Source organism: Pelodiscus sinensis, chromosome 9 (assembly GCF_049634645.1).
Source record: "Pelodiscus sinensis isolate JC-2024 chromosome 9, ASM4963464v1, whole genome shotgun sequence".
NCBI classification, from domain to species: Eukaryota; Metazoa; Chordata; order Testudines; family Trionychidae; genus Pelodiscus; species Pelodiscus sinensis.
Window position 1 is genome coordinate 35,267,254 of NC_134719.1, and position 20,677 is coordinate 35,287,930.

Below are 20,677 nucleotides of genomic sequence, written 5' to 3' on the forward strand. Positions count from 1 at the left end.
ACTTTCCTAGCACAATCAAACCCTTACCTTGCTTTAAGTTATGATAAGAAGCTGAACGCTAAATTTGGTGGTATTAGCTCTTACCACTCAGGAGTTCTTGGACAGACAGACTCACTCATGCACTCTCAAATATATATATATATATAGATCATGACACTTGTGTCTTTCAGATTAAATAAAAATCACTGAGAAATGGGCCCATCAGACTTATAATAAAAACACATAGCTACTAATGTAAAATGCAATACTGGCACAGCATAATAATCCTGTTCCATGTAAATGAGGTGGTGACAGAGGCATTTCTTTCAAAGCAGGAGACATTAATCCACCATGTTCACAGCAGTGAATTTTGTCAGACAGTTTCCCTCTCCTATGTGCCAGCTGACTTCTGCAGCTTCAAATCTCTTCTCAGAAATCACATTTTGGTTTTGTTTCCATGGTTTCTCTTAGCTATGACACTTACCCATTATTAAAAAAAAAGGTGAAACAGTATGAAATAGTTTATGGAATCTGTTTTCTATGTAAATGCATCACTAACCCAACAGATGTATTTCCCTTCTCATTGTTCAGTGTTTCTCCTCCACTTTGTCCCTATGCTTGTACTAAGCATGCTTACTGCTATCATTTGTTCATTATCTACTTTACCTTGCAACAGTTTCAGGGCACAGAACCTTTTCTTATACTATTGCAAATAATTTATACAATACTTTACAAAACTAGATAATCTACCACAAAGAGCCAACCATGTAAATGAGCTCAAGAGGAAATAAGCTGGATTCTTAAATGAGATGTGTGGGAGCAGATAAAGATAAGGAAAGCCCTCCAAGGGGAGGGGAATGGCTGATAAAAGGCACCCAGCTGAGAATGGAGAAAAGAGCAAAAAGGCGAAGTGACAAGAAATTGTAATATGACAATGTAAAAGAAAACCAACAGAGGAATTCAAAAAGAAAAGTGACATGGTTGGAGTGGGAAGCAGAAGTCTATGTTGGGTGCAGCATTTTGGACCAACTGAAAAGCAGATGGATATAAAAAGCTGGAAGCCGAGAGACTAGGTTACAGTGATCAAAGATGATGTGCAGTGTTTGGACAAAGTATTTTAGTGGACAAACGGTAGATTAAACAGAAAGTAACAACTTTGTAAAATATTAGCTACATGATTCAAAGAGTCACATAATATGGTGGCTAGAATGGTGTTCTCTATGGAAAGGAAGAACATTTAAGAATAAAAGAGAGACCAAGTGGTCAGAGAGGCAACTAGAAAAACTGGGGAGTCAGGGACATGTCAAGAAAGTTATTTGGGAAATCAGCTGCATAAGAGTCTGTGTCTTACTTTTGTTTGCATTCACACAAAAGGCATTGTAATGGTACCCTATTCACTATACCAAGTTAATCATGATACCATTGCTAATCTTATTAACAAATAATTTCATTATATTACAGTAGTGCCTGTAAGCCCTACTCATGGACCAGGACCCTATTATATGAAGCATGTATAAATACAAAACAAAAAGGCAGTTCCTGTCTCAGAGAGCTTACAATTTAAGCATAAGACAAGAGAAAACTTGGATATAGACTAGTAGGAAGTATATGAAAATAAGAGAACAAACCTATTTGTTGTTTAAGTTTATCCTGTACAGACTAACTCGGCTACCCCCTGAAGCTACTTTGAATGTTCACCAGAGAATATGCAACTATCTAGGGACACCTAAGCCATCAGCAAGTGCACATGTAGAACATAGAACCATATCACCTGCTGTCTCAGAATCACAGGTTTCTACAATATGAACTAAAGAGGAATCTCTCTTGTCATTGTAAAGCTTATGTTTTCAGGCCAGTGTATAGAAAGCAATACAATTAAAATATCTGGTAAGGTCATTCCAGTACAGGATAATAAACCTAAACTAATATATTACATTCTGTTTACACAAAAAATGAAGTTTCTCAAAACCCACCATTCTTTCTTAAATGTATTTCTGACAGGCTTGTTTTGTCGGTGTTGCTGATCAGTGATTTGGCCTTGTGATAGGCATCTGGAACATTATGAGCGCGCGCCAATATACTGTTTAATTAGAACTCAAGAATTGCAGCCATGTGCTCATCTTTTAATTCTAAATTGTCACAAATCTTTTCATAGAAAATAGTCTAATAAAAATTTTAAAATAGTTACAAAAATTCTATATAATTTTCTACAAGCTCATTTGACTATCAGTCATAATCCTCTTAAACACTACAAATATCTCTTATCGCAATTTTGTTCTTTCCTGTTTGTCCAATATTGACATTCTTCTGCCTCAACGTTTCTTACAGAGCACAAGAGCACAGTTCTGGTTTTATTTCCTTATTCTTGCATTGTCATCAATGGTGTATGCACAGGTCTGCGATACAATCACAGGACTGACCATAAAAGAACAGAAACTACACCTCAGCCCAGATTTGCAGAAATGATGGGTGTCTGTATTTGTATGTCCTCAATCTGACACTTCAGCTCAGGTTTCAAAAATGAGAAGCTTCTATAAATCATTGAGTTGGCCACCTAAACTCTCTACAGGTTGAACCTCTCTAGTCTGGCACCCTTGGAATCTCACTGGTGCTATACCAGAGAATTTGTCCAGCAGCATTGCCAACACTTCCACTGCTTACTCTCAGAAATCATTTGGGGTAAATTAGAGCTAAATAACAGCACAGAACACAGAGAGCCAGCACTGTTGGCTGTAAACAAACTTTATGGGATCATAGAAAACTTGGCCACAGCCATGATAAGCGGACATCCAGCAAACTGAAATCATGCTGGCTCATGGTAGTTGTCAGGCCAGAGAATGTCAAACTAGAGAGCTTCAACAGGTAATTGTTTTTTAAACTCTTGGTCCTAGCCTGTCTCCAATACAGTGACTAATGTTGGATTGTTTTAGAAAAAACATACAAATGCAAGACAGACATGGGAGAATTTTTTCATAACCTCTGCTGGTGATCAGTGTCTGGCTTGAGCCATGAGGGCTGACTGCCTTTCTAAGTCTATCTTAGCTGCTCAGAGTTGAAGCCATTTTGAGACAAATGTCCAATCTCTTAATTAAAAAAAAAAAGTCAAAATTCCTTTTGTAAGAAGGTATAAAATAGGACCCTGAAGGCCATTTTCAAACATTTTACTTCTATTATATCTTCCCAAATTTTCTTCCTTTTCTTTCCTAGCACAGACAGCCCACCCCACATAATCCCACTATTGTTGAATGACATACCAATAATTTCCTATTATCAACTTCTATTCTACCATTACATTTTCTGCATTATTCTCCAGCCTAACATTAGTAATTACAGGCAGTTCTCAGACTTACAACAGGAACCAGTTGCGTAGTAAGTCAAAACATCATAACTTGGAACCGTAATCACTTCATTGTGGGATCAAGAGTCAAAGTGGAAACCAAAATTGTAAGTCGAATCAGGATGTCAATTCAGAAATGTCATGAGAATGTCGTACGGTCGAGGACTGCCTGTAATTTGAACTGTATTAGCTGCAACACCAATACAACAATATTATAGGGTAATTCAAAGGCAGCATAAACTTCTACTGAAAATACATGTGATTTTGAAAGATGATGGACTGATAGGCACAGGAACTGAAGAGCATTGGCACCTACAGAATCTGCAGGGGCAGTGCAAGCTTCCCACACCTTTGTTCCAGTTTCTCTGAATCTTGATTTAGAGGGACTATCATTCAGGTTGAAAAGAGTTCTGTTTGCTCATCCGTTCATTTCTTAGCTTTGCAGCTAAAACTGCCAACAAGAGTGGCAATTACCATACCACCAGTGTGGCAATCTTTGTATACTAAAAAAAAAGATTGAACCGCAGATTCATTTCATATAATCTTCAACATGAAACTGTGGATTTTTAAAACATAGATATTTAGAATCTAGAGGATACCATTCTATGTTCAACCTTCAGATGTGGAACACTCCACCACCACCGATCAAACCACAAAAACAAGAATAATTATATTTAAAAAAGCATGCCGGAATCATATCCCTGCTCAAGTCATTTCTCATTAATGGCTGCTAAAGAATAGTCAGCAACATCTTTTAACAAGCAACTAAATTAAGCAAAACAACAGGGGAAAGGTGAAATATAAGCTCCTTTCAATAGAAACTGTGTTTCGTAAACTATGTAAATAAGAGGCTTGACCCTACAAAGTAAGGATGTTAAATATCAGTTAATTTACTAGTTGAGTAGTCGATGGAATTTCCATGCAGAGTCCGGGCTCAGCTGGTGACCCTGGGCTCCATGCAGCGCTGCTGCTTTGAAACGCCAAGGTGGCGTTTCAAAGAGGCAGTGTCGCACAGCTGATCCCGGGCTCAGCTGTGCAGCACTGCTGCTTTGAAGCATCTCCTCTTCCCCCCACCCCCTTTGCGGGGGGGGGGGGGGGGGGGTCGATTAGTCCTTAACATCCTTACTGCAGAGACCAAGATAGAATTTTGAAGCTGGCAAATGTGATGAAGCCTTAGATTTAGCAGTATTTCTTGAAGTCTACATTTTTAACTTTATGTTAACATTAAATTAGACCAATATAGTATATGAACACCCACTTCAAGATAAAGCTGATAAAGCCTCTTGAAATCTCTTAAAACGCATCTCCATATGTGGCCAATTTATTTATCGTATATAGCACATAATACAATGCTATTTTTATAGCCCAGGTGTAAGTTTATGATTTTGCAGTGACATTGCTCAGTAAATCGGAATGGCTGCTCAATGTGACATTTAAAAAACTCAATGATTAGTTAAAAAAAATGTGTATTTTAATCCCAACTCTTTCACATGACCATTTCCATCAACAATATATTTGTACAGGATGTCTGTTTTTTCTTTTTCTATAAAGAATGAATCATGCTGTCTCTATTGCATATCTGTACCAGTCTACAGAACAAAATCCCATTGCCTCTCTCAAATTTCACTCTTCCCTGTCAAAATATTACAAAAGCAGGGCCAGCCCTGCCCTAACCCAGTCAGTATGATAGCTTCAATCTTAAACCAATCACCACCAAAATGTTCCATAACCAATTTCATAATTAAAAAAAAAAGAATTTCATATTGTTATTTTCTCCATGTCATTTGTGAAATTTCTTCTTCTTCCGATTCTTCTTGCCTGCTGCAAGAGCTGCCTTTTCAGTCATTATCTCCTGGTACTTCCTTTTATTGTATCTGAACAACAACAAAAAAGCATTTTTATTTAATATGTCAAAAGCAACAAATAAAAGATTAGTGTAACCTACCAAAAAAAAAAAAAATCACACATGAAATAATATTTTGTCAGAGTAAGTTTTGTCTCATTTTTTGTTTCATGCTTCTTCAGTTTGTTAGGTGTACAATTAGTAAAAGAGAAGTGACAGTGGTAGTAGAGCTGATATGATATGCTAATATTCTGAATCCTTTTAAAAATACTTCTGGAAGAACTAATGCCAAACTTAGGGGAAAAAAGGCAGCTGCATCACACAACACAAATGAAACATTTTAGTTCCTCTGAGGAAAAAAAGCAGCAATTAAATCAAACGCAAATCTGAAAAAGACCCAAGCATTTTTGCATTAGCAACTTTTACCTATACTAATGGATTTTTACATCATGCACACAATTAGGCTTCTAACGTGTTTTATAGCTCGTTAAATGCCTGTTTGTCAACAATGACCATGCTCAGCAAGAACTGTGGTGCTAATACCACTAATGTTGTCAGCAGTTTATGTTAAATGTTATGTTATCCCCTCAGTGTGCTCTTGTTATTAACAATCAGTAAGGCTACAATCAAGTCACAGGTATTTTTTAATAAAATCACACAGATTACAAGCAGTAAATGAAAATTTACAGCCCAAGATCTGTCCGTGACTTGTAGTCTATACCCCTAATTCTTGAGTGCTCTGGGGGGGACCCCTGCTGCTGGGGGGAGCTTGTGAAAGCTGATAGGCCCCCCTACCTGGTTCCACGCAGCTCCCTGGAAGCAGCAATTTGTCCCTCAGTTCTTTATGTTGCCTCTGCCCCAAATACTAGCTCTACATCTCCAATTGGCCAGAAACTAGTCAGAGCGCGCTGCGGTGACAGTATCTGCAGGCAGAGGCAGCATGCAGAGCCACCTGGCCGTGCCTTTGCCTAGGAAGGGAATTGTTGCCGATTCCGGGGAGCCCAAGAGGTAAGCGCAGGTCGCAGTTCTCACCCCCTCCTGCACCTCAACCACTTGCTCCAGCTCCTAACCTCCTCCAGCACCCAAACTCCTGCTGCTCGTGGGGAGAAGCGGTGCAGGCAGTGGGCTGAGACTGTCCAAACAGCTGCCACTGCTAACAGGCCCAGGGACTGCTGAAGGTGCTCAGATGGCCTCTGGACTAAGGATTTTAAATTGTGGTTACTTAGCTGATTGTATAGTCAATACAATTTGTATCAACTATACGATTACTCAATAGGACCACTCTGCAGAGCTGCAGTTGGGGTAGCTTCAGGAGCTGACTTAAGCAGTGCTGGCTCATGCTGGCTCTGGAAGCCACTCGTGCTGTCGCTCAGCATTTTAAATATAGTAAGAACTTCCAGGCTCTTACTACATTTAAAATGCAGAGGTGCAGCGTTCCAGACCAGCACAAGCTGGGACTGCTTGGTCCAGACTTCCACTGAGTGCAGCAACCTGTTTGCGGTGCAACAGGGACTGGTGCCGGAGCAGCTTCTGTTCCAGCATCAGCTCCTGTCAGCAGACGGAGGAGGGAAGGGAGGCAGGTGGCACCCCCAAAGATGGTGCTGGGGGGAGCTGGTTCCCCCCAGCACCAGCTCCTGTTCCTCACCCCCTTGCTGTCTCGCAGGGGTCGGGAAGGCAGAGGCTCAGCAGCAAAACAGCACCCCCACAGGACTCTTGCTACATTTCAAAGGCTGAAGTTCCACAGTGGGAACCGGCACACCATTTCCCTGCTGTGCCTCTGCCTCCCCTGCCTCCTGTGGAGACAGTGCTGGGGGGAACCAGCTTTTTGCTGATAGAGGCGGGGGGAACGACTAGTTGGGTCACTACTCAACTATCGGATAAGCTCATGCTTATCCGATAGTTGACTAGTCGCTTACATCTCTACTCCGGACCAGTCAGACCAGCTCCAGCACAAGTCACAGAGGTTCTGGAAAGTCACAGAATCCATGGCCTCTGCAACAGACTCACAGCCTTAATCAGTTTTATTCTACTGAAGATTTGAGAGAAGACTAAGATTAATAAGATTAAACAGAATGTACATAGTGAAGACAGGCTGACTATAGTTTTCTCAGGGCAGATTCTCCTGTTCCTGCATCATTTAGCAGTGTGAACAATATCAGCATTTTAAGTGCTTGCTAAGGCAGCTGTTTATCATCAGGATACTTGACAAACAGTTGTAATACCTAAGTGCTTTATTCAGTTAATTAGGTACAAAAATTAAAATTGTCAGGCTTCATGAGCAATTAATCTTTAAGCACTGTTTTTAATATTTTAATTAACTGGTAGCTATGAAATAGTACTGACTAAAGCTAATCATACTAGTAGGATATAGCTAGGAAGTTTCCATACACTATGCTGTCAATATGTTTAAAATCCTGACTTGCAATCAACTCCTGATATCCCAACCACAGTTCTCTTTGCATGTGCACACAAACAAAAAAAGTCATTTATATGAAATGATGAGAAATTGCAGCATATCATGTTAACAGATCCAAAATGGTTAAGGCTGCCAATCCGTGCCAAGAATTATCGTTACCAAATGTTCTATCAGTCTTTAAATACATTTCAAAGACAAATTTGATTATCACAAAGGTGCCCTATCGACCACCCTGTACAAAGAAATCCCATCTATATGCATGGCTATCTGACTGGCAACAGCAGAGCAGGTTCACTTCCATTTCCCCATCAACATGCCTAAATCCTATTCTGAAAAAAGTCACTTCCAGAAAAGAGGGGGTTGGCCAGGCCTAGTTCAATAGTTGGGCTCTGTGGCAAGACTGACACTTCTGTTGATTTCTGCACCTGTTATGGAACTAAACTAAGATCACTAACTCACCTCCTATAGTCCATTAGATAACGGACAACTTCTGTACAGTGCATATTGCTTCCAATATACTTCTCTTAATTGGTATTAATCAACACCTGCTATATACTGATCTCCAGAATAGAAGTGCTTCATGGAGGCACTAAGCTGAATCTAATGAAATTTTAAATACAAAAAGTAATTCAAGTTAACCGAAAGGAAAAGTTACTTTAATCAAAATTGTAATACATTCCTGACTCTCATTAATCATACTGATAATATTACAATTATAAAGACATTTATTTTACATACCTCCTAAACTCAGAATCTGCAAGCAGCTCTTCAACAATGGTTCTCTTTCTTTGTTTCTTGGGGATTCGAGCATGGTAAAAGTCTACCGGACTGTCAACCACAGTTCCAACCTGGGAAAAGAAAATTTAAAATGAACATTGCTGCAACCTAATAAAAGCGTTTTCTGTTTGCTTTTAAATGTCAAAACCCAGGTGTTTGAGGTGAAAAATTGGAGGAATCATGAAAAATTGTACTGTAAAGCATCAGACAAAACAAGCAGTGGTTTGTATACATAATCACCATTTTTCTTCTCATGTATAATCCAAAGAACAGCAACTAAAAACAGTGCAGCTCTGAACATAAGGATTGCTGCACCAGGCAGTACCTACCATGGTAAACACATCCTAGCTCTCTGAATTTACACGGGATTATATTTTTGTTTACCTGAGGGAGGGAAAGGACACCCGTATAAACTTCTGGGTAATTAAAATATTTCACAGGTCTTGTCCTTTCCTTTAGCCCAGATGTAGGGAACCTTTTTTTAGGTCTGGGGCTGTTGACTCTCAGAAAAATCTGTTGGGGGCTGCACATAAGTGAGAAAAGTGAAAAGCAAAAACCCCCAAACAACCCTCACTAATGTAGCCTAACTAAGCAGCAGCAAAACAACACTACCCACATTCCCCTCACACACCAGAGTCTAAGAGGGCCCAGGCTAGTTGATTTTGTGTGCTCCAGCCCCATGGTGGGGGCAGTGAAGGGGCTCGAGTACCAGCACGGGCTCCCCAATGAAAGGGGGAGGGGGAGCCCCATGCATCAGGGGCCAGATCCAGATGAGCTAGGGGCCACATCCAGACCCTGGGCCTTAGGTTCCCCATTCCTACTTTAAGCTCCACAAAGTTTTTGCTCAACAATTACTGTTACTTTTTAACCCAGTACAAGATTTAGGGGCCCTACTGTGCAAAGGTCAGATCTTTCACAGAAGTTGGTTTGTATAACATGGAGATAAGGGAGGCCCATAAAGTATGTATCTCCTATAATGGTAAAATGTATACCTTGAGTTTAATTAAACAGACTGCATCTAATAGTTTTCAATTTCTCTCATACCACAAAATACAATAAGTTGCAGAGTTATCGTAGCAGGAATTTCAGTAATTCAGTGGAGTCAGACCACTGAAGAGAATTTTGACTAATAAGAAAACTAATTAATTATTATTATTATAACAGACTTGTAAAACAGACAGATATTAGGGATGTTAATGTGTACCCGTGCACATGGTTACATGCACCTCACCCCCCCCAGCTGCTTCTCTATCAGCTATCTGACTGGCAACAGCAGGGGGGGGGGGAGAAGAGGCAAGAGCTGGTACTCGCGGGGAGCCAGCTTAAAAGTCTCTAATACAGAGGCAGCAGTACAGAGGGCTGGACGGAGCGCAGGCGGGGAGCCAGCTTTCAAGCCAGCTCCCCACAAGTAGCAGCTCTCATGGAGCTGCCTGCCCCCTTTGCTACTGCCTCAGATATAGTGCGTGCAGAGGGGAGGCAATTTCAGTGGTTACACATTTTCAAAAATAACTGTATTTTAACTTCCTTAACTGATATACTAGAGAACACTAGCAAAATCTGACAGGTTAGATATAAATTCATTACCAAGAAAGGGATGTACTGCATTGATCCTATGAAATCAGTTACAAGTCGGAAAACAAAAAAGCAATACAAAACGTGTGTATGTAGAAATACACAGATAAGGTTAAACAGTTGGTTGCATAAAATCCCACTTGTAAACGGTCATCAAGTTCAACTGTAAGTAAACAGAAATCAACAATTTCATGGTATGTACATCTAATTGTAAAAGTGAATTTGGACAGACATCTAAAAATAACTAGATAGGAAATAAGCCTAACTGTTCTGGACTAGAAAAGTGGTAAGAGGATTTCTTTATTTTTGTTGGTTCCTCACCTGAAAGTATTTGGGAAGCCCATCTCTATCATTCTTCTTGTAAAAATGTTTGGGGTCTATGGAAGCTCTCATCTTCAGCGCCTTCAGATCATTTTTTAATTCATTTGTCATTTCTGGAGCTTTCATACCAAACCAGCCATCACCTGTTGTTTTCTCTCGCTCTGCCTATGACATAATATAAAGAATAAAAATGCACCGAAGAACTTGTGGTGGAGACGAAGAAAAAAACAAAGGGTTGCTGCAATAAAAAGTTCATATAATTTAAGAGTGTTTTTCAGAAAACTCTACAGTCTGATTTTACAGAACAGCATTAACTAGCTTTAGCAACTGGTGCCTACCAAGGACCCGATCTCTATTTCTCAAATGTTCTGAAGAACGAAACATCTATGTAAGCAAAGATGTTTTTATAAAAAATACATGGAAACAAGATGACAAGGAAGCCCCAATCCAATTTACTTAATGCTGCAACTAGGACAAGGAGTCCTTTCTGGCTAGACATGGGGATGAGAATTTAACCTTTCAGTCTCTCTCAACATTTCCACAAGGCCGAATCTCAAATTACTGTTCAATACCGATATGAATTTGCAGTTGCAAAAATGGCTATACAGGCATGCCACCTCTACGTTTTCATTTAACAGAGATTATAAACAGGTTTATTCTACTTAGGGATGTGAATGGTTAAGTCTTACCCTTAATGAGTGAGGATTACCCAGGGGTGGGCAAAAGGGCCTCAGCGGGCTGGATCTGGCCCGCCAAGCGGGTGGATCCGGCCCATGGAGGCCCTGCTGCTCCCCCGCCCCCAGGCCAATTATGTCCTGGGAGCAGGGGAGCACACGAAGCCTCCTCCCACCCTGCCAGGAGAATGTGGTGATTTGAAGCACCACGCGGTGCTCGCAGGGCAGGGAGGTGGGGGGAGAGAGTGGAGGAGGCTTCACACACTCCCCTGCCCCCCAGGCCAATCAGGGCCTGGAGGCGGGGGAGCTGTGTGAAGCTTCCTTCACCCTGCCCAAGCTCTGCAAGGAGCCCGCAGCACTTCTAAGTGCCATGTGCTCCTCGCAGGATGGGAGGAGGCTTCCTGCGCTCCCTCGCCTCCAGGCTCTGATTGATCTGGGGGTGTGGGAGCATACCAAGCCTCTTCCAGAGCATGAGCGCCTAGTGGGAAGGGGGGCAAAGGGCTCCCCGACCCTTCCTGTTTAGGCCCTCCCCCTTCTGGGGTGGCGCCCAGGCAAAAATTATTGCCTACCCCTGGGCTTACCCATTCTGGTTAACGGGAGGGGGGCTGGAATAGCTCCCTGCCCACTGTGGGCAGGGGCTGCTACAGCTGTGCGGGGCCTGCCATGGGCGGCCGGGGTGGGGGGCGCTCCAGCCCAGCTGCAGCAGCCTCTGTTGGCAATGGGCCCAGCTCAGACACACTGCAGGCCGGAGCGTTCCAGCCTGGCCAGAGCACTCCAGCCTGGCCGGAGCAGCCCCTGTCAGCAGATGGGGCGGGAGGAGCTGCTTCTACCCTTTAATCAGGAAGGCGGGGGAGAGTCGCTTGCCCTTTTATCAGTTAACCAGTTAAACGCTACATTTAACTAGTTAAACGGGATTTTACATGCCTAATTCTGGTTTTTTAGTGCCAGTGGCACTACAGCCAGAGGCTATCCACTTACCTTGCGCTGTTTCTTTATCTGACGGATTGATTCCTTGAATGGTGGCACACACTCCTTTTTTTCAAAATCGGGAGTTATTATACTCTTCTGCAAGAGCTAAAAGATATCATTAAGATATTGTTTAAATAATGCTACAGATTCATATTATTTAAGAGTGTTTTTCAGAAAACTCTACAGTCTGATTTTACAGAACAGCATTAACTAGCTTTAGCAACTAGTGCCTACCAAGGACCCGATCTCTATTTCTCAAATGTTCTGAAGAACGAAACATCTATGTAAGTAAAGATGTTTTTATAAAAAATACATGAAAACAAGATGACAAGGAAGCCCCAAACCAATTTACTTAATGCTGTAACTAGGACAAGGAGTCCTTTCTGGCTAGGCATGGGGATGAGAATTTAACCTTTCATTCTCTCTCAACATTTCCACAAGGCCAAATCTCAAATTACTGTTCAATACCGATATGAATTTGCAGTTGCAAAAATGGCTATACAGGCATGCCACCTCTACGTTTTCATTTAACAGAGATTATAAACAGGTTTATTCTACTTAGGGATGTGAATGGTTAACTGTTAAGTCTTACCCTTAATGAGTGAGGATTACCCAGGGGTGATCAGATCTGAATTCTATTACACATGTGGTTACATAAATAATATAGCACAGAAATTATGGGGAATCATAAATAAGCATCAACTAAAAAATTTTTTTAAAGATGTTGCTAAATGAGACAAGCTTCCCTGCCCCATGATGGGGAAAGCAGAGGCTCTTAATACCAAGGAGAGGGCAGAAGGCTGGCTAGCTATAAAGTAAAGTAGAGTGGCATTGGAAGAAGCAAACCAGCAGGCAGAGTAAATGAGGAAACTGGGGATGGCATTACCTAAGAAAATAACTTTCCTGGAAAGCAATGCATACCAGTCATTCACTGGCAATCAGCCTAGAATCCCATCTCATACAGCTATGGAGGGGTCAAATGTCCATTCAACTCAACAGTTCTCATATTAAGTATAGTAAGCAGACCTAATTTTGCGGGTTTTGCACCAAGTTTTAGTTCCTGCTTAGGGTGTAACTATCTGAAGTCACAATATCATCCTCAATCTAAGTCACAACTAAGTGCACGAGAATTATTATCTAGGACTGCAATGATGCAGTTAGGGTTGCCAGGTATCCGGTTTTGAACCGGACAGTCTAGTATTAAATGAGAAAATATAAATGTCCAGCATTTTCTAAATAATATGTAATGTAGATTGTGATGTAATGTCAAGTGTGTCCAGTATTTTTGTTGAAACCATCTGGCAACTCTAGATGTAGTTTGGCAGAAACTCAAGTCATGAAATATAATCCGTAGATAAATTCCTGCCACATTTTAGCATACTGGACTTCTTCCTATTCTGTAGGAAAATTCCCTGTATTTACAATGTACTGTGAGTTCTATACTCAGTGGGTGGGTTCTACCATAAAAACAAATATAAATAAATGCTTTGGCCATAAAGAACTTATCTTCCCTCCAAACTCAACTAGCAAGACTTTTCTTTTTAAATATGTCACTATTGGACTAATTTTAATATCTTTGAATTCCAGACACATTTGTAAAATTATAACTTTAAATTAATATTACCTCTTCTTTCTTTTCCTTCTTTAACTGTTTAACTACACTTGGGCCAGCTTTTTGTTGTCCTGCATCAAAGCTAATATATAAGCCTCCAAGCCTCTTGATGTTCAGACCAGGATCTATGCTGCTTGACAGATGTAAACTGAAAGAGAAATGGCTAGTTAACCAATATGTAATATTAACAAGTTTTTTGCAATCTTCTGCTGTGCCCTCTGAAGAAAGGCAGGATAGAGAAAAATGTCTTTTATCCTCCTTCTCTGTGCACCTGGTGCATATATGATAGCTGTCCTATGGAGTTTCTAGATTACAGTGCTCAATGGGGTTTAACAACTAAAAAGGGAAGAAAGGAAATACAGACAATATAGCAAATCATTCTGTACTTCCAATTGCCATAACATAGACCATTTTAATCAAAGTTTGTTGGATAGAACTACAGGGGAATCGCTTCCACAACTACAGGGGAATCGCTTCCACAAAGCCTCCCTGAGCTGTTTGACTAGCTAATGAAAGACTAGATAGATTATCAATGTTATCAGAATATTCCTTGTCAATGAGTTTTGACTTTCAAAATGAAAAATGCAAGCTTGCTGTCTATCTTTTATACATTTTGTAATTTGTTAATAAGGAATCCATGTAGAAAGGCAAGCAGCAACAAGAACAAGCAAGATTATAACAAGTTGGAAATACAAACATATTGGATGCTTGAACACTAGTATCTGTATACTTGTTATCATTAGACATACACTGGGACGTGTAATGTCCTTGCCTGTATTCCTAACAATACTTTCCATTATTAGAAACTACATTTTGAAAGTGTATCACATTGCAGCATTTGTTCCAGTACTGCAATTCCCCAGATTAACTAATTCGTGAAGTATATTTGATGGTCAATTTGAAATGTGTGTTTGCTGTTGACAAGATGTATTGAAAACCATCAAATGTTAAGAAAACAATGATCAGTGCATGCACTTAACACAACAAATCCAGACTAGTCAGTTTCACCCCACCCTAGTTTGAATTGCAAACAACGCAGGAGGATGTGGAAAACCAAGTAAACATTTTTACTTAAATTCCAAAATATTCAAGTGTCTACTGTTGGATTTTGTAAATTTTTGGATGCTTAAATAAACAAAATACCCTAAATTTGGTCAGGTAGCTTAAAAAGTCTCTTGTGGTATTGATTAATATCAAACTCAGTGACAGTTAAATCTCTCCACTTGAGGCAAGTGTAAAACTAGGCTACTTATGCTTACTTTTGGGAATAGATTTGAGATCTATAAATGAAAACACTGTCTATGCAAAACAGGTTTTTAATATGTGGTAATCAAGGAAAAGAGAGGCTTAATAACTTGACCAGGGCACACTATGACAAATTAGTTAGGCTTTGCTAAAGAACAACCTGAGTTCTAGGCTCAGGTCTGGTGCTTAATGTTCTTTATTTTAAAGCAATTTTTACAAATGCTTGGAGCGATAAAAGGCTGTGATCTATATGCATATGGACACAGCTTAGCAACATAGGGAACTATTTCATCAAATGTACAGTGAAAAAGGCAGGTTCACAAATATCCAGTATATGTTTGGACAGCATCATACATTCCTGTTAATCTTTTATCTAAATTTAAAAAATCTTTGAAGTCCATTTACCTACCCCAAAAGAAAAAACAAGGAATGATGTTTGTTTTTTCAACTGCCCAGTTTTTTACACCTCATTTAAAAAAATAATTAAGATTACATGAGTGTTTTCAGTACTCAGTATACTGCACTCCATATCAAAAGTTCTGTAATTCATAGGCAAGCTGAAACAACTATAAATTGTTATGAAATTCAGCCAACAAAAATATGTAATAACAGAAAGCGTGTGAGAAGAGCCACTCCTGTGGCAAGGAAAGGTACCACTAAAGCTGGGAGGATAGTGATAACCAAAAAAAAAAATCAAACACTCCCATCCCCACAAAAAACAGGGCACCTGCTGGATGGGGAAAACACTGTTAAAGGTTTCTTAAAGGACAGTCACGCTAGTGCAGTGGTCTCCAACCTTTTTACACCCAAGATCACTTTTTAAATCTCTGAACAGGCGAAGATCTACCGCCCCGCCCCTTCCTTGAAGTCCTGCCTCTTTCTTAAAGTCCCGCCACTCTCTATTCTCCTCTTGTCCATCACTTGCTATCCCCAGCCCTTATCTACACACTCTGATAAACAGTTTATTTTTAAATTATGTGATGTATACAATTAAAATCACAGGTTTATAGTTATGAAATAAATTATCTGTTTTTTATTCATGCTATTTAAATCTAAAATGAAGCATCTATAGTTATACATTTTGTGGGGACAGAATTCTGTGGCGGGGGGCAGGGAAGAGGGAATAGGGTGCTGGGGGGGCAGGGAACAGGGTTCTGCAGCAGGGGACAGAGTGCAAGTGGGGACAGGAATGGGGACAGAATTCTGTGGCTGGGGACAGGAGAGCGGGGACAGTGTTCGGAGAGTGGGGACAGTGTTCGGAGAGAGGGGAAGGGAGAGGAGTAGAGGGGAGGGGAGAGGAGTGGGGAAATGAGGGCTGGGGAATTGGGTGCCAGTGGGGCAGAGTCCCCTGCATCTGCCTCCTCCCAGGATTTCCCCCCCGAGGGAAACCCCGCGTGCGCCTGCCCCGGGGCCGACCCTCTCGCGGCGCAGGGAAATCCCTGCGCGTGCATGCCTGCCCCAGGGCCGACTCCTCCCCCCCCCCGCAGGGAAGCCCCCCCACGCGTGCACACCTGCCATGGGGCCAACCCCCCCGGCGCAGGAAAACCCTGTGCGCACCTGCCCCGGGGCCTGACCCCCCCCCCGGTGCAGGAAAACCCCGCGCGCACCTACCCCGGGGCTAACCCCCCCCACCGCGTGCGTCTCCCCCGGGGCTAACTCACCCCTCCCGCAGCACACCCGGCAGAGCAGCTAGCGCTACTTCCGGAATCGCCGGATGTGGCGCTAAGCTGCGGGACTTCTGTCCATCCCCAGGAAACCGACACTAGCTCCATTTTCACTTGAGGTAGGTAGTGGGGCTTCTCGGGGGTAGGAAAGAAATGGGGGCGGGGCGGACGCCTCGTGATCGACCGGTCGAGGCCTCGCAATTGACCTGTTGGTGACCATGGCACTAGTGGAACCTATGCAGGTCACAGAGCAGCATCTGGATATATGCATAACAGAACAATTGGTTGAATTGCGGAGCTATAATTCCACTTTGGAGTTCAAGGAACTCCAGTTTCACACATTGATTATATCATCACAAGAACTCCCTCATTATTTTACATCACTGGATACTAACAATATGCCTGTTAGAATTATATGTGGCTGCTTAAATTATCTGTAATTCAAACACTTACATGTTAGGCTTTTTATTTTTCAATAAACTTGCATCCTCATCTTCATCTATGAACTCCTCCTCATTATCTTCCAGCTCTGAAGACTCCTCATCTCTTTCACTTTCTGCATCCTTACTTTCTGCATCCCCCCTTGTGTCTTCCTGTTCTAGGTAATACTTTTTGTTACCACCCAAACCAGGTTCTGTGTCTATTACAAACAGGCCTCCATACGATGAATCATTTTCTAAAGACTTGTTTGCAGATGACTTCTGATTTCTAGTTTCTCCACAAACCAGATTCTCTCCTACATCACCCACTTCTTCTACATCACTGTTTTCACTTTCATCACTCTCATCGCTGCTCAGGAGCAACATGGCACATTCCTTTTTATTACATGATATTTTGGTTACATGTGGAGAGGATTCAGTAACTAGTTCTGCTTGACCTTCACCATTGTCTTCATTGACATCAGACATTTTGTAGTCACTGACACTGTCATCACCAACTGGTAAGAGGTGTATGACCTTTTGTGGACTGTTTGTTGTGGTAGCTGGCTTGTCAGCTACCATTAATTCATTCGCTTGGGTGAAAGAACTCTGCATAACCTCCTCAATATCTGTTTTTTGATGTTCTGGAATTATTTTGCTTTCATTTGGGGTTGCCTGCCTTTGGGACTTAACGGAGTCATCAGGGTTCTCATGGTCAGAAAGAAAAAGGGACACAATTTTCAACTGTGATTCTTTTCCGGTTATGTCACTCTCCTTTTCTAACATTTCCTCTGAGTTATCTATAATTTCAGAGTGTGTCTCTTTTATTGTTTCTTTTTTAGGAGATTCTAGGATACAACTTTTTCCTGGTTTTTTAGGACTGTTGGGTATTGTATCAATTAAAATTGGTTTAGGATCATCGCTTGGGTTTGTATTAGTACATTCAGGCTGGCATTCGGACTTGCAAGGGCTGAATTGTTTATTATTGTGAGTGAGGTGTCTACTGGATGAAATAGAGGAAGCTTGTTCTGTATCAGAATCAGATTTTGTAGCATGTTCAGTGTCAGATATGGTTACTGTCTGGGATTTAATTCTGTCCTCAGTTGGTTTCTCATCTTCCAGCACAACTTCACTATCTTTTTTCTCAGTTTGTCTAATGGTTTCTGCTTGCAGTTTCAGCATACTCCTAGTTATTCTTTTGGTAGTTACCGCTGGCTCCGCAGAAAGACCAGAGCACCATGACTCTGCATCAGAAACTTCTTCTGCTTGAACTTCACAAACTGGATCTGGGTGGAGTTTAGCTTGGCTTTTCCTGCTTCTTGTAGTTCTTGTAGCACCAGTTGTACAGACTCCAGATACAGCTGAAGAACATGACTCAGCTTCAGAGACATCTTCATCTTGAGATTTACTTAATTCACTTGGAAGAGTTGTCTTATTAGACCTATTTTTGGCTGGAGATTCTTGCTGATAAGGAATTGTGATTTGTCTTCTCCTTGTTATCCTTATGAATAAAGGTGTCTGATGTTCAGATATAGAGTAATTTGATTCTGCTTCATCTCCATCAGCTTGTGGTTCAGCAACTGATTCTGCTGAATACCTATTTTTGTTTATATTCTTATCTGTTTGTGCCTCAGAGGCATCACCAAGCTCTGATTTTGTTTCAACATCTTCCAACTCCTCATCCTGAGATTCATGAATGACTTCTGGCTGAGAGTTTCCTTTAGTTCTTCTCCTGGACATCTTCACAGAAACAGGAGTACTAACTTCAGCAGATGACAGCTACAGAAAGAAAAAAATAAGATTAGTAAGCAAGACATTTCCAAAGAAAAATACACTTTTAAAAGAAAGTCATAAATAATTCTGAGCTCAAATTCACAAGCATTTGACTTTTTAAATAACTGCCTACAGAAAGTTAACCTGATGACATATATTTTGCGATTCTTAGTACCACAACCTGCAGGTAACAAAGCAGCATTATTCAGCACTCATTTGCCCACCTATGCCTTTTTTAGAATTAGCATCAGACTTTGCCCATATTGCTTCCTCCTGGCAGAATCCTACTTCCTCAGATTTGTGCTGTTGGAGACCTCAAACTTATGCTTTAAATCCAGCAACTGATTTTCCTGGTTTTTTTCTGCTTTATACCTCTACGCCATCTTTTATTATGTCTGCCAAAGTAAAGTGTGACTTATTCATGTAACTAGAATGAGAATGTCCTTAGTTCCAGAAATCTCCCTCTGTCAGAATAACTCCATGGACTGTCCTCTAGAACCACAAAGGTGCTCCTAATAGTGATTTATATATCAGATCCCACATCAAGGGAAGTTCTATCAGACCCAAGAATCAAGCTATCTTTTGGTAAGCACAAAACACACCCAAAAATACATACATTAAACCAAATGTCCTGAATCTATTTCAATCTGGGCTTGGCAGGCTCTCAGAAGAAACAGATTCCAAAGATGGAATTCCTAAACTCAGACAGCCATCCCTAGCCAGAAACTGTTAAGCATAGGAACTGATAGCAAGAGCATCACAGTAAATTGCCCCATTATTATGGTAGAGCCTTTCAGAGAGCTTCCCCCAAGACCATTCATAGATACAAAGATTGCCAACCCTTTGAACTGGTACTGGTAAATTACAAGAAGTCAGTACAAAGAGCTGGATACAAATGTTATATATTCATTGAAGCTCCTTCCACAGGATGCAAATGCAGTCTGCAATACCAGGAGCCTTAATATGCTATGCTAAGACTATACTATCAGAGTATTCCTAAACCTTCCTAACTTAGTGGTATCTATGGAAGAATGCTTGGGCAGTCTAGACTCTAGAGGTATGGATGACTGTTGCAAAGTCTGTATTGCATAGAAATACTCAAAACCTCCTGACTAGCACTGGATGATGAAAGGCACCATAAGTCACTGCTGCAATCTAAAAATGCATGGTGAGCCCAACAAAATCCCACCCTGTCCACTGTGATTCCTATTTGTCAATATGCTACCCATTTTATTCTGAACACCTTTGTCACACACACTGCCCCCCCCAACACTCCCCCCCCCCCTGTCAGTCTAAAAGACAAAGAATGAGAAAGCCATTCTAGAAAACATAAAAATGCAGAAATGCGACCAATTATTAAAATCCTCCTCGGGTCTCAAGGCCTTTGAACGGTCTCCTAGCACAGTCTGGAGCTACAACTGACACACACTATTGCACTTCCAAGCCTGTGGCGTCAGGCAGGCGGAGCGGGCCAGCCTCACAGGCGAGCACCCGCCACCACAGGCATCCGCAGGAGAACCAGGAGCCGGAGAGGGGACTGACAGAGTGAGCGGCTGCCACCCACCGGAACCACCCAAGGACGCCAGCGGACCATCCAGGGCCCTGCCGGTCATGCCTGAGAGGCCCATCACTGGGTTATCGGAGGGGGGGTATCAGGCTGGCGGAAGCAGCGGCCAGACCGAGCACCGCTCCCCGGCCCACCTCACGGCGAGCTCCAGGCCGCCCACCCGGCCGGGCTGCGTCCCTCTCGGACAGAGCAGCCTCCGCTCGGCGCGCGCAGCCTAGCCCGGCCTTAGCACGGGGCTTGCGAGCGCCTCCCGCTTCCTTCCTACCTCGGCTGCGGCAGGGGCAGCGGGCTCCGGCCCGCGCCGCGTAGCTCGCCGGGTGGCCACCATCTTCCGCCGCGTGCCGCCCGGAGCGTGCGCAGCGCCTGCCCGCTCCCTTCCGGCCGGGCCGCCGCGGAAAGGCTCCGGCGGGAAACAGCCCCGACGCGGCCGGGCAGGGACGGGACAGGACAGGCGCGGACACCGGGGGCGCGGCCTCCGCCCCCGGCTCCATGTCAGGGCGGGGCGGCTC

At 42.2% G+C, this 20,677-nt stretch overlaps 1 protein-coding gene across 1 annotated transcript; it reads right to left on the reverse strand.

Moving 5' to 3' along the window:
* Window positions 1–2,081: 2,081 nt before the first annotated feature.
* Window positions 2,082–20,674, reverse strand: DNTTIP2 (deoxynucleotidyltransferase terminal interacting protein 2). The gene is made up of 7 exons (XM_075936561.1): window positions 20,434–20,674; window positions 16,863–18,607; window positions 13,513–13,648; window positions 11,898–11,993; window positions 10,246–10,410; window positions 8,314–8,423; window positions 2,082–5,190 (listed from the first exon to the last, which is right to left on the reverse strand). The coding sequence occupies exons 1-7, from the start codon at window positions 20,494–20,496 to the stop codon at window positions 5,097–5,099; spliced, it is 2,409 nt and encodes an 802-aa protein (XP_075792676.1). The 5' UTR covers window positions 20,497–20,674; the 3' UTR covers window positions 2,082–5,096.
* Window positions 20,675–20,677: the final 3 nt, after the last annotated feature.